The sequence below is a fragment of the Heterodontus francisci genome, chromosome 11 (genome assembly GCF_036365525.1).
Source record: "Heterodontus francisci isolate sHetFra1 chromosome 11, sHetFra1.hap1, whole genome shotgun sequence".
Taxonomy (NCBI): Eukaryota; Metazoa; Chordata; class Chondrichthyes; order Heterodontiformes; family Heterodontidae; genus Heterodontus; species Heterodontus francisci.
Window position 1 is genome coordinate 110,688,949 of NC_090381.1, and position 20,693 is coordinate 110,709,641.

Genomic DNA, 20,693 nt, shown 5'->3' on the forward strand with positions numbered 1-20,693 from the left:
AAATTGAATTTTAAAAATTCCAGTTTATAATGCAGCTGAACAAGATGTAAATTACTGTGTATGGGGCTAGATTGTGTACAGAAAGTATTGACAATCCTCCTGAATATCTCAGTCTTATACCGGCCTCGATAGCATGAAGCCTCCATCAATGTCTGCAACTCTTTGTACTTAAGTGCTGCAGAACCCACTCCGTATAATTGACAATCGACCTTAACCGATGATACGTTTAATAAGCAAAGATTATGCACATTGATGTAACAATTGCACAGATAAAACATATTACTAGTACAAATGATCAGAAGTCGAGACTTACTATAAAGGCCCTTTGCCCATCATATTTTTCTTTGTGTTATTCTGCGGTTTCAGTAAGATAATATAACACTTCGGTCCAAAAATACAGACAAGCAAACCAAAACTTGATGCCCAGATAGCAAACACTTCTACCACCACAGTGTACTTTCCAGGGGAGCTTATATAAGCTGGGATATAAGTTATCCAAACAGCAGAGAAGATCAGCATACTGAAAGTTATATACTTCGCGTCGTTGAAATTATCTGGAAGTTTCCGGGCAAGGAAAGCAAGCAGGAAGCATATAGTGGACAGAAGACCAATATAACCCGAGACAAAATAAAAGGCTTTCAAAGATCCCATGTCACATTCCAAAATAGTTATTTCTCTATAATAGGTCATGTTTATTCGTGGATAGGGAGGTGATACAGTTAGCCAGATAGTACAGATCAAACCTTGAAGAAATGTAAGGATGAACACGCCTAACCGTTGCTGCTTAGGTCTAAACCAGTCCATCATGTTGTTGTTGGGAAGAGTTGCTTTAAAAGCTATCACAACAAGAATGGTTTTCCCCAAAATACAGGAAATACAGAGAACAAATACAATAGCAAACGCAGTATGGCGCAACATGCAAGACCAGCTGGTTGGTTCCCCAATGAAGGTAAGTGAGCATAGGAAGCAAAGCAATAGTGCGAAGAGAAGGAGGAAGCTTAGCTCGGAATTGTTAGCTCTAACAATAGGAGTTTCCCGATACCGGAAAAATATAGCAGCTGTAAGCAATGTAAAACAGACTCCCACTGAAGCAAGTGTTACTAACACCACTCCCAAAATCTCTCCAAAGGATAGAAATTCAATCTTCTTGCGAACACATCGATCTTTCTGTTGACTGGACCAATATTCCAAAGGACACTTCACACAATCTGTGGTATCTGGAAAAAATAATTTAGTTTCTATTTTTTGAAGCGAAAGTGGCTTGTGGCCACAGAATAACGCATGGTAAACTTGAATATACAGACCTGTTGTGTTGCTAATCTCCCCATCGGCGCATTCTGCGCAGTCAAAACAACATATCGGCTGAGCTTTCCTGCTAACCTTTCTTGTTCCAGGAGGGCAAGGTTCTGTGCAAATAGCATGTGGAATCTAAAGCAAAGGACAATATGCTAATGTTATCCAAATGTATTGAATATGAAAATTCAAGCCAACTGAAAAATTGTTTTCAGCTCATTGGTTCCACGGCTTTACATATATATATATATATTTATATATATGTGTGTGTGTGTTTTGCAGAGCATTACACAGGATGTACAGCAAGGATGAAGGCTATTCGGCCCAAGCTTTCCATGCCAATGTTTAAGCTCCATCCGAGCCTCTTTCCACCCTACTTCATCTAATAACATCAATATATCTTTCTATTCCTTTCTTCATCGCGTCTTTATCCAGCTTCCCTAAAAACTATACTATTCCCCTCAGCTTCACCCTGTGGTAGCGAGTTCCACATTCTGCATAAAGAGGTTTATCGTGAAATCGCTATTGGATATTTTAGGGAATATCTTATATTTATACCCCCGGGTTCAATTTTTCCCTTCAAATGGAAGCATTTTCTCCATGTTGTAACAATTCAAACGCCTTCTTAATATTAAAGACTTCTATCAACTCACATGCACCCCCGCCCACTCCCCACCCCCACCACCCCCTTGGGTGACAAGGGACACGCACTAAAGACATGGCTGCTTACACCTGTCTGGAACCTCATCACATAGGCAGAGGACACCTACAGTCCCTGTCATGTAAATATTTCCTCTCAATACAGAATACTTCCGATTTCCTATACTGTACCAAAATGCCGCACCTCCCACTTAACTACATTGGTTATTTTGCCAATTTCTTGCTCATTCTCCAATCATTGGACCAGCAGCTCAGTAGTATCAGCTCTACCACTGGGAGTGATGCGTGAGGCACGGTCACTGGGGCTCGACTGGCAGGCACCAGCAAAAGTGGGGGGGGGGGGGGGGAGCATTCTGTGCAAGGGTAGGAGGTTAACATGTTTTTTCCCCAGTGGAGGCCCTCCCTAGGCCACAGATTGCCCACAGAGGATGGCCAACCCCCAAGCCTGCAGTGAGGTTGCCTTGTTCTGCAGACCAAACAACGTGGCAGAGGCTGCACCCAGTGTTCATTAAAACCCAATGCTGGCAGCGAGAGGTCCTTAAGTAGCCATTAATAGGCCACTTAAGGACTTCAATTGGCCTCTGGGCAGGAGAGCCATCATTGGCCTAACACACGCCTGACTAAATTCTAGTGTGACAGGAAGGCGATGGGCCCTCTGACGCCCCACCTCCCAATACAATTCTATAGGCTCCCCCCCACCCCATCACCTCCAAACTTATCTCCGGGAGGCCCATGAAATTCAGCCCACTGCCTACAACCCATCACCCCCAGGGCTGGTAAAATTCTGTCCATGTCTACTGCCTAATCCTTATTTTCCCTTTGTTTTACTTCTTCAAAGATTCAATAAGATTGGTCAAGAATAACATTTACTTTTGAAATTAATTCTGACTGCACTTTAATCAGCCTCTAGATATTTTTTCTTTTCTATTGAATGCTCTATCCCGCCCAACTGCTCGCTGCACCCACCCACCTAAACGCTCTCCGCTTTAATCAGCACTCATCCACCCCATCCCCCCTCCGCTCGTTTCCCCACCTCACCGCTGATTTCGCCCTCCCTGCTGCTAATTTCCCCACTTCCCGGGCTGAAATTTATACTCCCTCCACCGAAATCAGAGGCGGGCGAAAACAATGGCGCCCGGTCTTTGCGGGCCACAGGTTGTGGAATTGCTGCAATCCTAAGTCTCATTTAAAAATAGCCATGGTGGCCCACCACCATCCCCTGCCGCCTGAATCACGCGAAGGGAGCGGGTTGGCAGTCCTCCACAATGGCATCAGCAACCTGTGCGCAGATGCTGACGCCATTTTAAAAGGGCTTTGAGTCCTACCGTTAAATTTAAATACTTAAAGAAACCTTGAGTATAAAAAGAATACATTTATTTTATCCCTCTCCCACACCGTTCCCCAATAATCATAAAATTAATTACATCTCCTCTGCTCCCCCCAAAACACTTACCTTGTCCACCTGACATACGCTCTACCCCCTGCTACCCCGCCCCCCCCCCCAACAATGTGCGTAAACTTTAACCTAGAACACTTCTAGCTATCCCCTACACCAATGATGTTACTTTGACCCCGTTGCCCCGACAATCCCTACAGTGAGAAATTTACTTTCTTCCACCGCCCCCGCCCCCGCCCTCCCCACCAGTGTTCCGCCTTTTTTGCCCACGCGGCTCCCAAGGCATGGCACTGCTGACCAGCGACAGGCGGATCGCACCGGGACAGACGGCGTGAACCACTGCAGCCAGCAATATCGGGCAGGGCCCTCGCGGCGCCGGGTGCGTGGCAGTCCTGCCCATGTCAGGGGTCTTCAAATTTCAGCCCCCCCACCCCCCACACCCCGCCCCCCGTCGTTTCTCCCCACAAACCTTGCTGCGATGGAGTTTGGTGCGTGATGACGTCAGCGCGCATGCGCGGATTTAAACCGCCAAACTCTCAAATGTTTGAACGCACTCGGATGACGTCAGTCAGCTCGCTGCAGCGCAGAGCAGTTAGGCGGGAAGGGAAGTGGAAGAGAGGCCATTGCAGACTACAGGCGCTTCTGTGTGTAAAATTGAGCAGCGCCATTTTTATTACAGGCAGCTGCTTAAGACGTCACTGACAGTGACGTCTTATTCACTGATACTGCATTGACATATTTGCGAGTAGCGTTCGAGCTGAAAACAATGTTTTTGAACCATTACATCTTTGAGTAAGTGTTCTATTGTCTTTCCTACCACTGACGTTTAGGTAATTGGTCTATAATTTCCTGGACTTGATCGATCCCACTCTTTAAATATACGGAATACATTAGCTGCCCCCTGTCCACTGGCACTATTCACTTTTCCAATGAATATTTCTAAGTATGTAATAGTGGTTCTTACCTAACTTCTTTTAATATATGAAAATGCAGTCCAGATGGACAATAGGCTTTATCCTCTCTCAGTTTGATTAATTTATCAATATCTCTCCCTTTCTATCTTCAATATTGTTGTTTTTTTTATCTCTTCTACTGCCATGTCCACCATGTTAGTCTCCATGATAAATACCGAGGAAAAGAATTATTTAATATTTCTGCCATTTTGCAATCATTACCTGTGAATTTATCGTATGTATTCAATAATGGACCTATTGCTAACCCAACTTTTGTAGTTGATGCAGTGTACATGGATTTTCAAATGGTGTTTGATCAAGTACCGCATATTAGACTAGTTAGCAAAATTGAAGCCCACAGATTGCTTTTGGTGTACCTACACCCTAAGGACTGTAAGAGTTCAAGAAGGCACCTCACCACCGCCTTCTCAAGGGCAATTAGTGATGGGCAATAAATGCTGGCCGAACCAGCGAAGTCCACATCCGATGAACGAATAAAAGTTAAAAGGGGCAGACGCAACAAGAATACGAAATTGGATAAGGGATAGAAAACAGATAGGTGTGAATAGTTGTTTTTTGGACTGTTCAGCGGAGATCCCAAAGATTCACTGTGTGGACCGCCGCGGTTTTTGGTATGCATTAATGCCTTGCTCTTGTGGATGGGCCATAATTTTGAAACTTCCAGCTGACACAAAATTTAGAAATGTAGTGAATAGTCAGGCAGATAGCAATGGAATTCAAGAGGACAAAGACAAACTGATGGAATGGGCAGGCACATGGCAGATCGCAGAATCACAGAACTGTTACAGCGCAAAAGGAGGCCATTCGGCCCATCATGTCCGCACCGGCTCTCCGAAAGAGCAACTCCCCCAGTTCCATTCCCCCGCTTTCACCCCGTAATCCTGCACATTCTTCCTTTTCATATAACTGTATAATTCCCTTTTGAATGCGTCAATTGAACCTACCTCCAACATGTTCTCAGGCAAAGCATTCCAGACCTTAACCACTCGCTGAGTGAAAATCTTTTTCCTCATGTCACTTTTGCTTCTCTTAACAAATACTTTAAATCTGTGCCCTCTCGTTCCCAATCCTTTCACGAAGGGACCGCTCATGATTTTGAATACCTCTATCAAATCACGTCTCAGCCTTCTCCTCCAAGGAAAACAGTCCTAACTTCTCCAATATAAAAGCTAAATACTGCGGATGCTGGAAATCTGAAATAAAAACAAAAAATGCTGGAACCACTCAGCAGGTATGGCAGCATCTGTGGAAAGAGAAGCAGAGTTAACGTTTCGGGTCAGTGACCCTTCTTCGGAACTCCGAACTCCGAACTCTGCCATACCTGCTGAGTGGTTCCAGCATTTCTTGTTTTTATTCCTAACTTCTCCAATCTATCTTCATAACTGAAATCCCTCATCGGTGGAACCATTCTCGTCAATCTTTTCTGTACTTTTTCCAATGCCCTCATGTCTTTCTTCAAGTGCAGCGCCCAGCTGATGCCAAACTAGTGAAGTATGCAAGTTCAACATAACGTCCTTGCTATTGTGCTCTATACCCCTATTAATAAAGCCCAGGATACTGTATGCATTATTAACTATTCTCTCAACCTTTCCTGCCACCTTCAATAGCCTATGCACATATGCAACTAAGTCCTTCTGCTCCTGCATCCCCTTTAGAATAGTACCCTTTATTCTGTATTGTTTCTCCATGTTCTTCCTACCAAAATGAATCACTTCACATTTCTCTGCATTGAACTTGATCTGCCACCTGTCTGCCCATTTCATCAACTTGTGTATGTCCTTTTGAAGTTCTACACTATCCTCCTCACAGTTCACAATACTTTCAAGTTTTGTATCATCTACAAACTTTGAAATTGTTTCCTGTACACCAAGGTCTAGGTCATTAATATATATCAGGAAAAGCAAGGGTCCCAACACTGATCCCTGGGGAACTCCGGTACGAACCTTCCCCCAGCCCAAAAAACATCCATTAACCACTATTCTTTGTTTCCTGTCACTCAGTTAATTTCTTATCCATGTTGCTACAGTCCCTTTTGCTCCATGAGCTACAAGTTTGCTCACAAGTCTGTTGTGTGGCACTGTATCAAATGCCTTTTGAAAGTCCATGTACACCACATCAACAGCATTGCCCTCATCAACATTTTCTGTTACCTCCTCAAAAACTCCAGCAATTTAGTTAAACATGATTTTAGCTTAAGAAATTCATGCTGCCTTTCCTTAATTAACTTGCATTTGCCGATGTGACTATTGATTTTGTCCCGAATTATTTTTTCTACATGTTTCCCACCACTGAAGTTAAACTGATGCTGAAAATTGTGAGGTGATACATTTTGGTGGGAAGAATGAGGAGAGCCATTACATGATAAATGGTACAAATTGAAAAAGGGTGCAAGGAGAGAGAGAGACATGGAGCTGTTCATGCACAGATCTTTGAAGGTGGCAGGACAGGTTAGCTGTAGTATTGGTTCCAGTTCTGCACACCATATTTAGGAAGGTTGTGAAGGCTTTGCAGAGGGTGCAGAACAGATTTACTAGAATCGTTTCACGGATGAAGGATTATAGTTACATGGATAGATTGGCGAAACTGGGATTGTTCTTCTTGGACCAGAGATGGTAAAAAGAAAATTTCATAGAGGTATTTGAAATCATGAAGGATTTACTTAAAGAGAAATTCATTCCCATATTTGAAGGTATAACCAGAAGGCACAAATTTAAGGTGATTGACAAAAGAACCAGAGGCAGGATGAGGAAAAATGTTTTTACACAACAAATGGTTAGGATTTGAAATGTACTGCTTGAAACTGTGGTGGATACAGATACAATCATAGCCTTCAAAAGGGAATTGGATAAATACTTGAAGTAGAATTAACAACATGGATATAGGGAAAGATCAGAGTGGGACTATTTGGATTGGTCTTTGAAAGGGCTTATGTAGAATTTGTGGGCCGAATTGCCTCCTCTGTGCTGTATTATTCTATTGTTCTCTGACTCTAAGAGCAGGTGAGTTCTCGTCGTGTCCCAGTCAATATGTATCTGTTAGCCAACATCACTAAAACAGGCTATCTGGTCATTATTACATTGCTATTCATGGTATCTCGCAGTGTGTGAATTCTCTGCCATTTCCTACATGACAACAGAGACTACGTTTCAAAAGTACTTCACAAACTAACAAACGCATTGGGATGTCCCGAGGTCGCGAAAGGTGCTGTATAAATGCAAGTTGTTTTCCTCCTTTCGGTTTTGTTTTCCAATTAGGTAACGCGACCAATCTATGAACCAATTTCCTCCGTTGCTGCTCTGAAGTGATGATACACGTAATATAACCAGAGCCTAACTTGAGTAACCCGTTAGTTTTGCGTTTTATCAATTGCACAATAGATTATCTAAATGTACAGGAAAATAAAATCGTATTAAATTAGTCAATTATCATGATTCGTCACCTTTCCTTGACCACCAATGCTCCACACTGAGAGAAAATGGCCAATAATGAATGATCCAATTTCAAGATTGTTTAAAAAATGGTGGAAACATTTGGTGGCTGCGGGCATTGCTTCGAATGAGCAGTATTAGGTTGCAGTGCAAATTGGAAGATCATGGACCTAAAATGCAAAAATATGAGCATAACACTGCGGATGCTGGAACTCTGAAATGAGAACAGAAGGTGCCAGAAATACTTAGCAGCATCTGTCGAGAGAAACAGAGTTAAAGGTTCTGGTCTGAGACCCTTCATCAGAACTAGCAAAAGTTATAAATGTTACAGTCTTTGAGCAAGTGAAAGGGAGGACAGGGGAAGACGAACAAGAAGGGAGGTCTGTGATAGGACGGAGTTGGGAGAGATTAAATGACAGATGTCATGGAACAGAATAGAAGTGGAGTGCCAAATAGTTACAGTGAAAGACAAAGCATGAGTCGAGAGAGAATGCTAATAGCAGAATAATGAAGATCTCTATACAAAAGCAAAAATATAATAAACACGTTTAAGACTAGAACATAAATAATAAAAAAGAAAATATATTTTAAAAAATAAAAAGCATTAATAAATAAATGAAGAAGTTTAAGGCTAGAACATAAATAATAAAAATATATATATATACTTAAAAAAAGAATTTTTTAATAAAATTTTAAAATTGGGCTCATGCTCTGAAATTGTTGAACTCAGTTGTGGTGTCCAGAAGGCTGCAGAGTGCCTAATCAGAAGACGGGGTGCTGTTCCTCAAGTTTTCATTGGGCTTCACGGTGGGCCGAAGGGTCTGTTTCAGTGCTGTATCATTCTATGACTCTATGACTCTATAACATTGCAACAGGCCAAGGACAAAAATATGGGCATGAGAACAAGGCGGTGAATTAAAATAGCAAGCAACCAACAGCTCAGGACCATGCTTGCAAATGGAGTGTAGGCGTTCTGCAAAGCAATCACCCAATCTGCGTTTGGTCTCCCCTGTGTAGAGGAAACCGCATTGTGAGCAGCGAATACAGCATACTAACTTGAAAGAAGTACAAGACATACGGGCCGAGTGCTGGAAAATGGGATTAAAATAATTAGGTGCTTGATGGCCAGCATGGACACGATGGACCGAAGGGTCTGCTTCTGTGCTGTATAAATCTATGACTCTATGTCTCTACAAGTAAATCGCTGCTTCACCTGGAACGAGTGTTTGGGGCATTGGAAGGTGAAGAGACAAGAGGTAAAAGGGCAGGTGTTGCACCTCCTGCGATTGCAAGTGAAGGTGCCATGGGAAGGGGATGAGGTGTCAAGGATGATGAGAAGTCAACCCGGGTGTTGCAGATGGAAGTCTCCCTTCGGAATTCTGACAGGGGCGGGTCGGGGGGTGGGGGGAAGATGTGTTTGGTGGTGGCATCACGCTGGAAGTGGCAGAAATGGCAGAGGATGATCCTTTAGATGTGGAGGCTGGTGGGGTCTGGTCAGGACAAAGAAGGAGGCATATGTCAGGTATAGGCAGCTGGGATCGAGCCAGTGCCTCGAGCAGTATAGGAGATGTAAGACTACACTTAAGAAGGAAATTAGCAGGGCGAAAAGGGGCCATGAGATTTCCCTGGCAGATAAAATAAAGGAGAATCCTAAAATATTCCATAAGTATATTAAGAGTAAAAGGGTAGCTAGAGAGAGAATATGTCCCCTTGAGGATCAGTGTGGCAATCTATGTGTAGAGCCACAGGAAATGGGTGAGGTCTTAAATGAATATTTCTCATCCGTATTTACCGTGGAGAAGGTCATGGAAGCTAGTGAGTTCAAGGGAGGGAACACCGATATCCTGGAGCATATCAACATTACAAAGGAGGAGGTGGTGGAGGTTTTGAAACACATTAAGGTGGATAAATCCCCAGGGCCTGAACTGGTGTATCCTAGGATGCTCTGGGAAGCAAGGGAGGAGATTGCTGGGGCCCTGGCAGAGATCTTTTGTATCATCGTTAGCCATGGGTGAGGTACCGGAAGACTGGAGAACAGCTAATGTTGTGCCTTATTTAAGAAGGGAAGCAGGGATAAGCCAGGGAACTACAGGCCTGTAGCCTTATATCAGTGGTGGGAAAGTTATTGGAAGGGATTCTGAGAGACAGGATTTATATGCATCTAGAAAGGCATGGTCTGATTAGAGATAGTCAGCATGGCTTTGAGCATTGGGAAATCATGTCTCACGAATTTGATTGAGTTTTTCGAGGAGGTGACCAAGAGGATTGAAGAGGGCAGGGCGATGGACATTGTCTACATGGACTTTAGCAAGGCCTTTGACAAGGTCCCGCATGGTAGGCTTGTCCAGACGTTTTGAACACATGGATCCAGGGTGACCTAGCAAATTGGATACCAAATTGGCTTGGTGATAGGAGGCAGAGTGTAGTAGTGGAGGGTTGTTTTTCAGATTGGAGGCCGGTAACCAGTGGTGTGCCACAAGGGTCCGTGCTTTGCCCTCTGTTGTTTGTCGTATATATTAATGACTTGGATGTGAATGTAAGGGACATGATTAGTAAGTTTGCAGATGACACCAAAATTGGTGGTATAGTGGACAGTGAAGAAGGTTGTCTAAGGTTACAACAGGATATAGATCAAATGGGAAAGTGGGCAAGGGAGTGGCAAATGGAATTTAACGCAGACGAGTGTGAAGTGATGCATTTTGGGAAGTTAAACCAGGGTAGGACATATACAGTGAATGGCAGGGCCCTGGGGAGTGTTGTTGAGCAGAGAACCTTGGTGTGCACGGACATAGTTCCCTGAAAGTGGCAACACAGGTAGGCAGGGTGGTGAAGAAGGCGTATGGCATGCTTGCCTTCATCAGCCGAGGCATTGAGTACAAGAGTTGGGACGTCATGTTACAGTTGTACATAACGCTCGTTAGGTCGCATTTGGAGTACTGTGTGCAGTTCTGGTCGCCGCACTGCAGGAAAGATGTGATTAAGCTAGAGAGGGTGCAGAAAAGATTCACAAGGATGTTGCCTGGTTTCGAGGGCTTGAGTTATAAAGAGAGATTGAATAGGCTGGGTCTGTTTTCCCTGGAGTGAAGGAGGCTGAGAGGGGACATGATAGAGGTTTATAAAATGATGACAGGCATAGATAGGATAGATAGCCAGAGGCTGTTTCCCTTGGTAGGGGTGACTAAAACTAGAGGGCATAGATTTAAGGTGAGCGGGAGGAGGTTTAAAGGGGATCAAAAGGGTAACTTTTTCACACAAAGAATACTGGGTATCTGGAATGAGCTGCCTGAGGAGGTGGTGGAGGCAGGAACAGTAGCAACATTTAAGAGGCATCTGGACAGGTACTTGACTGAGCAAGGCATAGAGGGATATGGAATTAATGCAGGCAGGTGGGATTCATATAGATAGGCATTATGGTCGGCATGGGCACGGTGGGCCGAAGGCCGGTCTCTATGACTCTACCAGGACAGCCCTGAGTGTGGATTTTGGGACGGTGATAGAAGTGGGCTTTTCAGCGTTGCGGGACTATGCAGTGGGAAGCTGTAGAAAAAAGATCTCCAGAGGAGATGAGGTCAGTAACAGTCCTGGAGACAGTGGCTTGATGTTCAGTGGTGGTATCAAAGTCTAAGGGGAGGTAGGAAGAAATGTCTGAGAGTTAGCGTTCAGCCTCTGCAGAGTAGAGGTCCATGCACAAGACAGCTAAAGCACCATCCGTATCAGCAGGTTTGATCACAACGTTAGGGTTAGACTTGAGAGAAAAGAGTGAAGCAAGTTCAGAGAGAGATGGGTTAGCGGGCGGGGGTGGGGTGGGGTGGAGGGGGAGAAACTGTCACGCCGACAGTTTTCAATGAAAAGATCAAGAGCGGGTAACAGGCCACAGGGAGGGTTCCAGAAGGAGGGAGAGTACTGGAGGTGGGTGAATAGGTCCGCTGATAGGACGTATCCTGACCGAAGACGTGAGTTCCGAAAATGCCTGAAATCCTAACTGTTTCTCTCTCCACAGATTCTGTTGCAGTATTTCCAATATTTTCCATTTTTCTTACTGCGTTGAATTCAGTCATGTGCACGTTAGTGGTCATCCACCCACATGCAAAAACTGGAAGGCTTACGGATTTTGATAGTAAGAATTAACAACAACAACTTACATTTATATAGCGCTTCGACGTAATAAAACGTCTCAAGGCCCTTACAATGCAAAACGAGAGACACTTTGGAGGAAGCTGTCAAGACATTTCAAGGAGGCTGCATTATAAGTGATGAATTCTATAATTAATTTGGCGCCGTATATTTGAAACGTGCAGAGAAATTACTGTTAAACGAGAGAGTTTTCAAGAACTTCAAAAAGTAACAATGGGAAGCAAAGAAAGAGATAAAGTAAAAAAGCAAAACAGGAAGTGCTGGAAATACTCAGCAGGTCTGGCAGCATCTGTGTAGAGAGAAACAGAATTAACGTTTCGGCTCTGTGACCCTTCATCAGAATGGTTCTGAAGAAAGGTCACAGACGTGAAATGTGAACTCTGTTTCTCTCTCCACGGGTGCTGCCAGACCTGCTGAGTATTTCCGGCACTTTCTATTCTCATTTCAGAGTTCCGCAGTATTTTGCTCTGAAGCAAAACCAAAAAGACGGTCCTCTGAATTGTTTTAGAAAACCATTCATTTGTATTAGCCCGGGCAACTGGACATGGGCAGTAAACATCAACCTTGCCAGCGACGCTCACAACAAAAGAATTAATAAAATACAAGAGCAATTCTTTTCCGTTTTGCAGGTCCAAAGCTCATGGATTTTCTATGCTTCTCGAATAAGAGTTGGAGGGAACATACCTTATTTCCAACACTGCTCCACACGATATCGCCGATATTCAGGACAAGTTGGTGACCTAAAGGCGCTGAACCATCATAATAGCCGATGTTTATAATGTCAAGTGTACCCTCCGAATTCCGTTGTAAATTTATTAATTCATATGTTGGAATTGGATCGCCATTTCTGTCAAAATACACGAGTTCTCCAGTCCGAGTTGTGAAATTTACTGCGTGTAGATAATGGAGCAGCTACATAAGAACAATGCAAGGCATGGAAGTCTTGGGTTACAAACTTGGTTTAGGTGTACATAGAAAAGATATACATTCAAATTCATTTATATTATGTTCAAAAGACGAAAGGTAGAAAATGGAGGAGAATCAGCACCAGGTAAGGAATAATTAAATAAAAGCAAATAAGGAATAACCAGATGAGGAATAACTAAAGTTTGGTGGTTGACCATGCATTACTTCGCATACTTCTGGAACAATCGTCGCTTCGAATCTGTCATGATGTCTGTCAGCATTGTAGATGGGTAGTCTCTGGAAAGGATTGGGTTAAAATAAAATTTATATGTTTGCCTACCTGCCAGGGCTCAAAATTTGAGATATGAGCACATGTGTTATTTATAAAGGGTCCACTGCCTTCTTCACAGAAAAACATATCGTGAAGTGCATGAGCAACAGCATAGACCGCTTTGTACACATGGTAGGAACTTCCATCCATTATTGCTGGAAGATATGCGTTTTCTGTCCCATCCAATTGTTCCTTCCCTGTGCATTGCCGTATTTGAAATGGAGAATTTCTTTCCATTGTCATATTGCACATGAATACACTTTCCCAAAATTCCTTCACCAAAATGCTATCATGAAACTTAGAAGGATGAACCTGAAGAAGGTAATCTCTGAGCCTGGCTATCTCTGTCCTGCGGGTTGCAACACCGATTGTCCCAACGAGAAATCTTGCGCTTTCTTCAGGTGGGAGTAAATCTTCTGTAACCCACCCTTCACTTCCAATCCACTGTATGCCTGTTACGTTTTGACGCAAGATTTCCTTCAGTAAAATTCGCATATCTCCGGTATTAACAAAAGCCACCACGACCTTTGTAGTCGCCTGTTTGATCACCTGCACTACTTTGCTGATTTTCTCCGCAGGATCGGTCCTGTAAAATGACTCAGAATATGCAATGCAAACCCCAGTTTTTTGGACGTGTTCGACAAATGCTTGCATTCCAAAATTACCGTAATCGATATTACTTCTAACTGTTCCAATCCAAGTCCAGCCGAAAGTTCTCACGAGTTCAGCGAGAAGTTTGGACTGATGGTTATCACTTGGTATAGTTCTAAAAAATGTAGGATATTCTTGCTTCTCGCTGAGGCAGGAGCAAGTAGAATAGTAGCTGACCTGTGCAAAGAAAATCATTAATATGAATAGGGTTGCACACAGTAAGCCATAAATGTGTTCACTGAATTTTTTATAAGTTTTGCATACCTAATATGATTTATTGCAAGTTTGCCTACACAGTGCAATTTAGACGATATTTATGCCAATTTGTAAAATTAAAATGTCCAAAATAAAATTGAAACTTATAGAATCATTTTCAATCTTTGCATAATATAATAATTTTCCACTGCTCATGATTGTAGTTGCATCGTAAGTACATTGGGACGATTGCAAACCTGCGGCATGACTGATAAAATTATAGGATGCTACAGCACAGAAGGAGACCATTCGGACCATCAAGCCAGCACGGATCTTTGAAAGAGCTATCCAATTCGTCCCACTCCGCTACTCTTTCTCCACAGTCCAGCAAATTTTCCCCTTTCAAATATGTATCCAATTTATTTTTGAAATTATTATCGGATCTGCTTCCACCGCCATCCTAGGCCTTGCATTCTAGATCGCATTTCGCTGAGTAAAAAAATTACTTCCTCGAATGGCCTCCGGTCCTCTTGCTAATTGCCTTACATCTGCGTCCTCCAGTTACCGAACCTCCTGCCACTGCAAAGATTTGTATAGGTACACTCGTTCTTTCTACCAACTTTGATATTATGTTCTGTATGACCCGTTCAGGTCCTTAACATATAAACAAAAAGAGCAGCGATCCTAATACTGACCCCCGAGGAACAATGCTGTACACTTTCCACCAGTCTGAATAACAACCATACACAATTGCTCTCTGCTTTCAGTCCCTGAGCCAATTTTATATCCACTTTCCTTTTCATCCCACGGTTTTAACATGTCTCGTACGTCTGAATCAAATTTCTCTTTAAGCTTCTCCGCTCTCCAGAAAATTATCTCAATGCATCTAGTCTCTCCCACTTAACTGAGCGGTTTCATCCCCAGTAGCATTCTGGTAAAGCAACTCTCCATCACGGCAGTGACCAGAATTGGGCACAATGCTCCAGCCAGGGTTTAAACAGTCTTTCATAAAGGTTTTGCATAACAAAGAGAACAAAGAACAAAGATAATTACAGCTCAGGAACAGGCCCTTCGGCCCTCCAAGCCTGCGCCGATCCAGATCCTCTCTCTAAACATGTCGCCTATTTTCTAAGGTTCTGTATCTCTTTTCTTCCTGCCCATTCATGTATCTGTCTAGATACATCTTAAAAGACTCCATCGTGCCCGCATCTACCACCTCCGCTGGCAATGCGTTCCAGCTGCCCACCACCCTCTGCGTAAAGAACTTTCCACGCATATCCCCCCTAAACTTTTCCCCTTTCACTTTGAACTCGTGTCCTCTAGTAATTGAAACCCCCACTCTGGGAAAAAGCCTCTTGCTATCCACCCTGTCTATACCTCTCATGATTTTGTACACCTCAATCAGGTCCCCCCTCAACCTCCGTCTTTCTAATGAAAATAATCCTAATCTGCTCAACCTCTCTTCATAGCTAGCGCCCTCCATACCAGGCAACATCCTGGTGAACCTCCTCTGCACCCTCTCCAAAGCATCCACATCCTTTTGATAATGTGGCGACCAGAACTGTACGCAGTATTCCAAATGTGGCCGAACCAAAGTCCTATACAACTGTAACATGACCTGCCAACTCTTGTACTCAATGCCCCGTCCGATGAAGGAAAGCATGCCGTATGCCTTCTTGACCACTCTATTTACCTGCGTTGCCACCTTCAGGGAACAGTGGACCTGAACACCCAAATCTCTCTGGACATCAATTTTCCCCAGGACTTTTCCATTTACTGTATAGTTCACTCTTGAATTGGATCTTCCAAAATGCATCACCTCGCATTTGCCCTGATTGAACTCCATCTGCCATTTCTCTGCCCAACTCTCCAATCTATCTATATTCTGCTGTATTCTCTGACAGTCCCCTTCACTATCTGCTACTCCACCAATCTTAGTGTCGTCTGCAAATTTGCTAATCAGTCCACCTATACTTGCCTCCAAATCATTAATGTATATCACAAACAACAGTGGTCCCAGCACGGATCCCTGTGGAACACCACTGGTCACACGTCTCCATTTTGAGAAACTCCCTTCTACTGCTACTCTCTGTCTCCTGTTGCCCAGCCAGTTCTTTATCCATCTAGCTAGTACACCTTGGACCCCAAGCGCCTTCACTTTCTCCATCAGCCTGCCATGGGGAACCTTATCAAACGCCTTACTGAAGTCCATGTATATGACATCGACAGCCCTTCCCTCATCAATCAACTTTGTCACTTCCTCAAAGAATTCTATTAAGTTGGTAAGACATGACCTTCCCTGCACAAAACCATGTTGCCTATCACTGATGAGCCCATTTTCTTCCAAATGGGAATAGATCCTATCCCTCAGTATCTTCTCCAGCAGCTTCCCTACCACTGACGTCAGGCTCACCGGTCTATAATTACCTGGATTATCCCTGCTACCCTTCTTAAACAAGGGGACAACATTTGCAATTCTCCAGTCCTCCGGGACCTCACCCGTGTTTAAGGATGCTGCAAAGATATCTGTTAAGGCCCCAGCTATTTCCTCTCTCGCTTCCCTCAGTAACCTGGGATAGATCCCATCTGGACCTGGGGACTTGTCCACCTTAATGCCTTTTAGAATACCCAACACTTCCTCCCTCCTTATGCCGACTTGACCTAGAGTAACCAAACATCTGTTCCTAACCTCAAAATCCGTCATGTCCCTCTCCTCGGTGAATACCGATGCAAAGTACTCGTTTAGAATCTCACCCATTTTCTCTGAGTCTAAGCATAACATTCCTCCTTTGTCCTTTAGTGGGCCAATCCTTTCTCTAGTTACCCTCTTTCTCCTTATATATGAATAAAAGGCTTTGGGATTTTCCTTAACCCTGTTTGCTAAAGATATTTCATGACCCCTTTTAGCCCTCTTAATTCCTCGTTTCAGATTGGTCCTACATTCCCGATATTCTTTCAAAGCTTCGTCTTTCATCAGCCGCCTAGACCTTATGTATGCTTCCTTTTTCCTCTTAGCTAGTCTCACAATTTCACCTGTCATCCATGGTTCCCTAATCTTGCCATTTCTATCCCTCATTTTCACAGGAACATGTCTCTCCTGCACGCTAATCAACCTCTCTTTAAAAGCCTCCCACATATCACATGTGGATTTACCTTCAAACAGCTGCTCCCAATCTACATTTCCCAGCTCCTGCCGAATTATGGTGTAGTTGGCCTTCCCCCAATTTAGCACTCTCCCTTTTGGACCACTCTCGTCTTTGTCCATGAGTATTTTAAAGCTTACGGAATTGTGATCACTATTCCCAAAGTAGTCCCCTACTGAAACTTCAACAACCTGGCCGGGCTCATTCCCCAACACCAGGTCCAGTATGGCCCCTTCCCGAGTTGGACTATTTACATACTGCTCTAGAAAACCCTCCTGGATGCTCATTACAAATTCTGCTCCATCTGGACCTCTAACACTAAGCGAATCCCAGTCAATGTTGGTAAAATTAAAATCTCCTATCACCACCACCCTGTTGCTCCTACATCTTTCCATAATCTGTTTACATATTTGTACCTCTATCTCACGCTCGCTGTTGGGAGGCCTGTAGTACAGCCCCAACATTGTTACCGCACCCTTCCTATTTCTGAGTTCTGTCCATATTGCCTCACTGCTCGAGTCCTCCATAGTGCCCTCCTTCAGCACAGCTGTGATATCCTCTTTGACCAGTAATGCAACTCCTCCACCCCTTTTACCTCCCTCTCTATCCCGCCTGAAGCATCGATATCCTGGGATATTTAGTTGCCAATCATGCCCTTCCCTCAACCAAGTCTCAGTAATAGCAATAACATCATACTCCCAGGTACTAATCCAAGCCCTAAGTTCATCTGCCTTACCTACTACACTTCTTGCATGAAAACAAATGCACCTCAGACCACCAGTCCCTTTATATTCATCATCTGCTCGCTGCCTGCTCTTCCCCTTAGTCACACTGACTGCTTTTGTATTTATGCTTCTATTAAGCCAGTTTTGCTGCAAGCCTTTGTAAAAGCCGTCTCAACTTGTGCTGTCACTTTCAAAGACTTGTGTACTTAAACCCCCAGGTCTTTCTGTTCCCACACCCAGTCTAAAATTGTACCATTCAGTTTATAATGCCTTTCTTCACGTTTCGTACCAAAATGTACCTTCACACTTCATACTATTCTCTTGCATTTCATCCTCCTTGTGTCTTCCAATTTCACAAGTCCGACTATCTCCTCTCGAAGTCTATTAATATCATCCGCAGATTTTATTATATTTCTGAGTTTCGTTTCATTGCAAACCGTGAAATTACGTTATGTATACCAAGAAGAACTGTTAACCGAGCACTAACCCCTGAGGGACACCACTGCACACTTCTATGCAGACTGAAATACAACCACTCACCACGAATATCTGCTTTCTATCCCTTAGCCATTTTCTTTTCCAAGCAGCCGCTTCCCTTTTAATCCCCGGACTTTAATTTTTGTTAACCGTTTTATTATATTGTACTTCAATAAACACATAAGCACTATATAACCGCAGTATCCTCCTCAGTATCTCCATTCCTGCGAGAGAATTGAATCTTCGAATTATGATTTTATTACCCCTACACTTTGCAATTCGCCGAACACATTAAAAACGCAGCATTAACGCAGGTGGAATTTTGTTTTGTTGTGTGTGGCTGACCGCCGCAAACTGACTGAATATACCATCTTAATGAAAATACACTGAAATATTTGACATATTACCATCGGAATCCCGAAAGACCCAACTGCCCTTGCAGCTACTATCGAAGACGTGGATATATCACAGCCAATAATGGCAACGACATTGGAGGAACCTTTACATTGTGGGTAATCAATTAGTTCTTCTCCACTGTTGACCAAAGCGAGTGCTACTTTTGCCGCAATCGGAGAGGACGAGCAGTCATCGTAGATTTTATATCCCAGTGTGATATTCGGAAGTAGGGTTTTGTCCTGGTTTATTTCTTCAATAGCAAATATCATGGTCTGCATCAACCGAAAGTTTGACAAGTGAAAACTGCGAGATGCATAAAAAATTGGCATGATAATAATTCAATCAGGTATTGTGGAATATTATTGACGTAAAATATTTTCGTTCCTGCGAAACTGTATTCTAGCAAAAAAAATTTAATGAAATAGTAACCACAAGATTGACTTTTTCTTTCTGACGAGCAATATGATCGGAAACCCCATTCAAGCGAGGATTCACATTCTAGTGACCTGGCGATACATGCAACCCTGTACTGTGGGGCGGCACAGTGGTTAGCACCGCAGCTTCACAGCTCCAGCGACTCAGGTTCAATTCTGGATACTGCCTGTGTGGAGTTTGCAAGTTCTCCCTGTGGCTGCGTCGGTTTCCTCCCACATGCCAAAGACTTGCAGGTTAATTGGCCTTTATAAATTGCCCCTAGGTAGGGAAATATGGGGACAGGTGGAGATGTGGTAGGAATATAGGATTAGTATAAATGGGTGGTTGATGGTCGGTACAGACTCGGTGGGCCGAAGGGCCTGTTTCAGTGCTGTATCACTAAACTAAATAGGGATACTTGTAAATGGATCGCAATTGAACGTGTCATCGGTTATAATTTCAAAATATAACGCATTGAAAAAGTAACGATCAACGCAAATAGTTAAGAACTTAGTGATATCTTTGCAGACACCCTTACTTGTTTTCAATGTAATTCAATGATTTAACAGCCTGAACAACAGTTGTCATCTAACATGTTAAGACCAGGGATTTCTCCTTAGTAATCCCGACTGTTACACGGTGCATTGTTTAATACCCACTGCACCAGACTGTCGGACATTTTTGAGTATGCACTTGCCGATCCTTTCTCAGATTATAGTTACAGAACAAGTTCCAATAACATCAGCGCTGTGTCGATGCACAATATGTCTAATATGTGAAGGGTGTTCATTCTGAGGAAATGAATCTCCGTTTCAAATCGACTAAAAATAGCGACACTACATATCAAAGATAAACCTGTTTAAATCCACCAGATGATAACTAACTACCGAATACAGAAAGTTATATTTCGGACTGGTGATCGAATGAGATTTTCTGTCGTTTTGTGCAGCATGGGCAATGGCAGTTGTCCTCGGCACAACCGGACTTACCTCCGGCATTGTGATTCGGTCGGAGCAACGGTAAATGAATGGACGCTCTGAATCGCATCTAAATGCACGGTAAATATTCCACCTAGCATGATGTCCCCATCCTCAGATAAATCGGGTAAACTATGTTTTTCTCGACTTTTGCACGTTATTCTATGGGTTTCCCGCGTCAGCACAGCAGCTATCAGCAGGAAAATCAGAAACAGAGCCATTGTTTTATTTCAAGGTACCTGTCACCAGGTTATCTCTAACTATGACCCGATGTGCTTATATATGGGCACAAATCTATTGGTGCAATTGCATGACAGCCAATGGCTTGGCAACTTCCCTGAGACGAGGATTCACACGTAACATGGGGATAGAAAGGGGGAATGGGACTAACAGGATTTCTCTATAGAGAATCGGCCTGGTCTCGAGGGGCTGAATGGCCTCCTTCTGTCTCATTATGACTAATAAAAACAGGCAACTGTTTAAATCCCAGCAGAGTAAACATTTTTCCGAGGAAATTTCAAGCAATTCCCATGGTAATGCAAAAGGCTTGATGCTGCTAATGTTCATCACCAGATAAGATACAGAATTTCTGA

The 20,693-nt window shown here is 43.4% G+C and overlaps 1 protein-coding gene across 1 annotated transcript; it reads right to left on the bottom strand.

Moving 5' to 3' along the window:
* Positions 1-312: 312 nt before the first annotated feature.
* Positions 313-20,225, bottom strand: LOC137375084 (extracellular calcium-sensing receptor-like). The gene is made up of 6 exons (XM_068041712.1): positions 20,113-20,225; positions 18,721-19,012; positions 13,132-13,950; positions 12,570-12,797; positions 1,305-1,428; positions 313-1,217 (listed from the first exon to the last, which is right to left on the bottom strand). Exons 1-6 carry the CDS (start codon positions 20,199-20,201, stop codon positions 313-315), a joined length of 2,457 nt encoding a protein of 818 aa, XP_067897813.1. The 5' UTR covers positions 20,202-20,225.
* Between the last annotated feature and the right edge of the window lie 468 nt (positions 20,226-20,693).

Coding starts and splice junctions, on each gene's coding strand:
- LOC137375084 (XM_068041712.1), bottom strand. CDS start 20,201: ATGCTAGGTGGAATATTTACCGTGCATTTAGATGCGATTCAGAGCGTC. Junction 12,798..13,131: donor CAAATTTTGAGCCCTGGCAG/GTAGGCAAACAT, acceptor GTTCTTATGTAG/CTGCTCCATTATCTACACGC. Junction 1,218..1,304: donor GGAGATTAGCAACACAACAG/GTCTGTATATTC, acceptor TATTTTTTCCAG/ATACCACAGATTGTGTGAAG.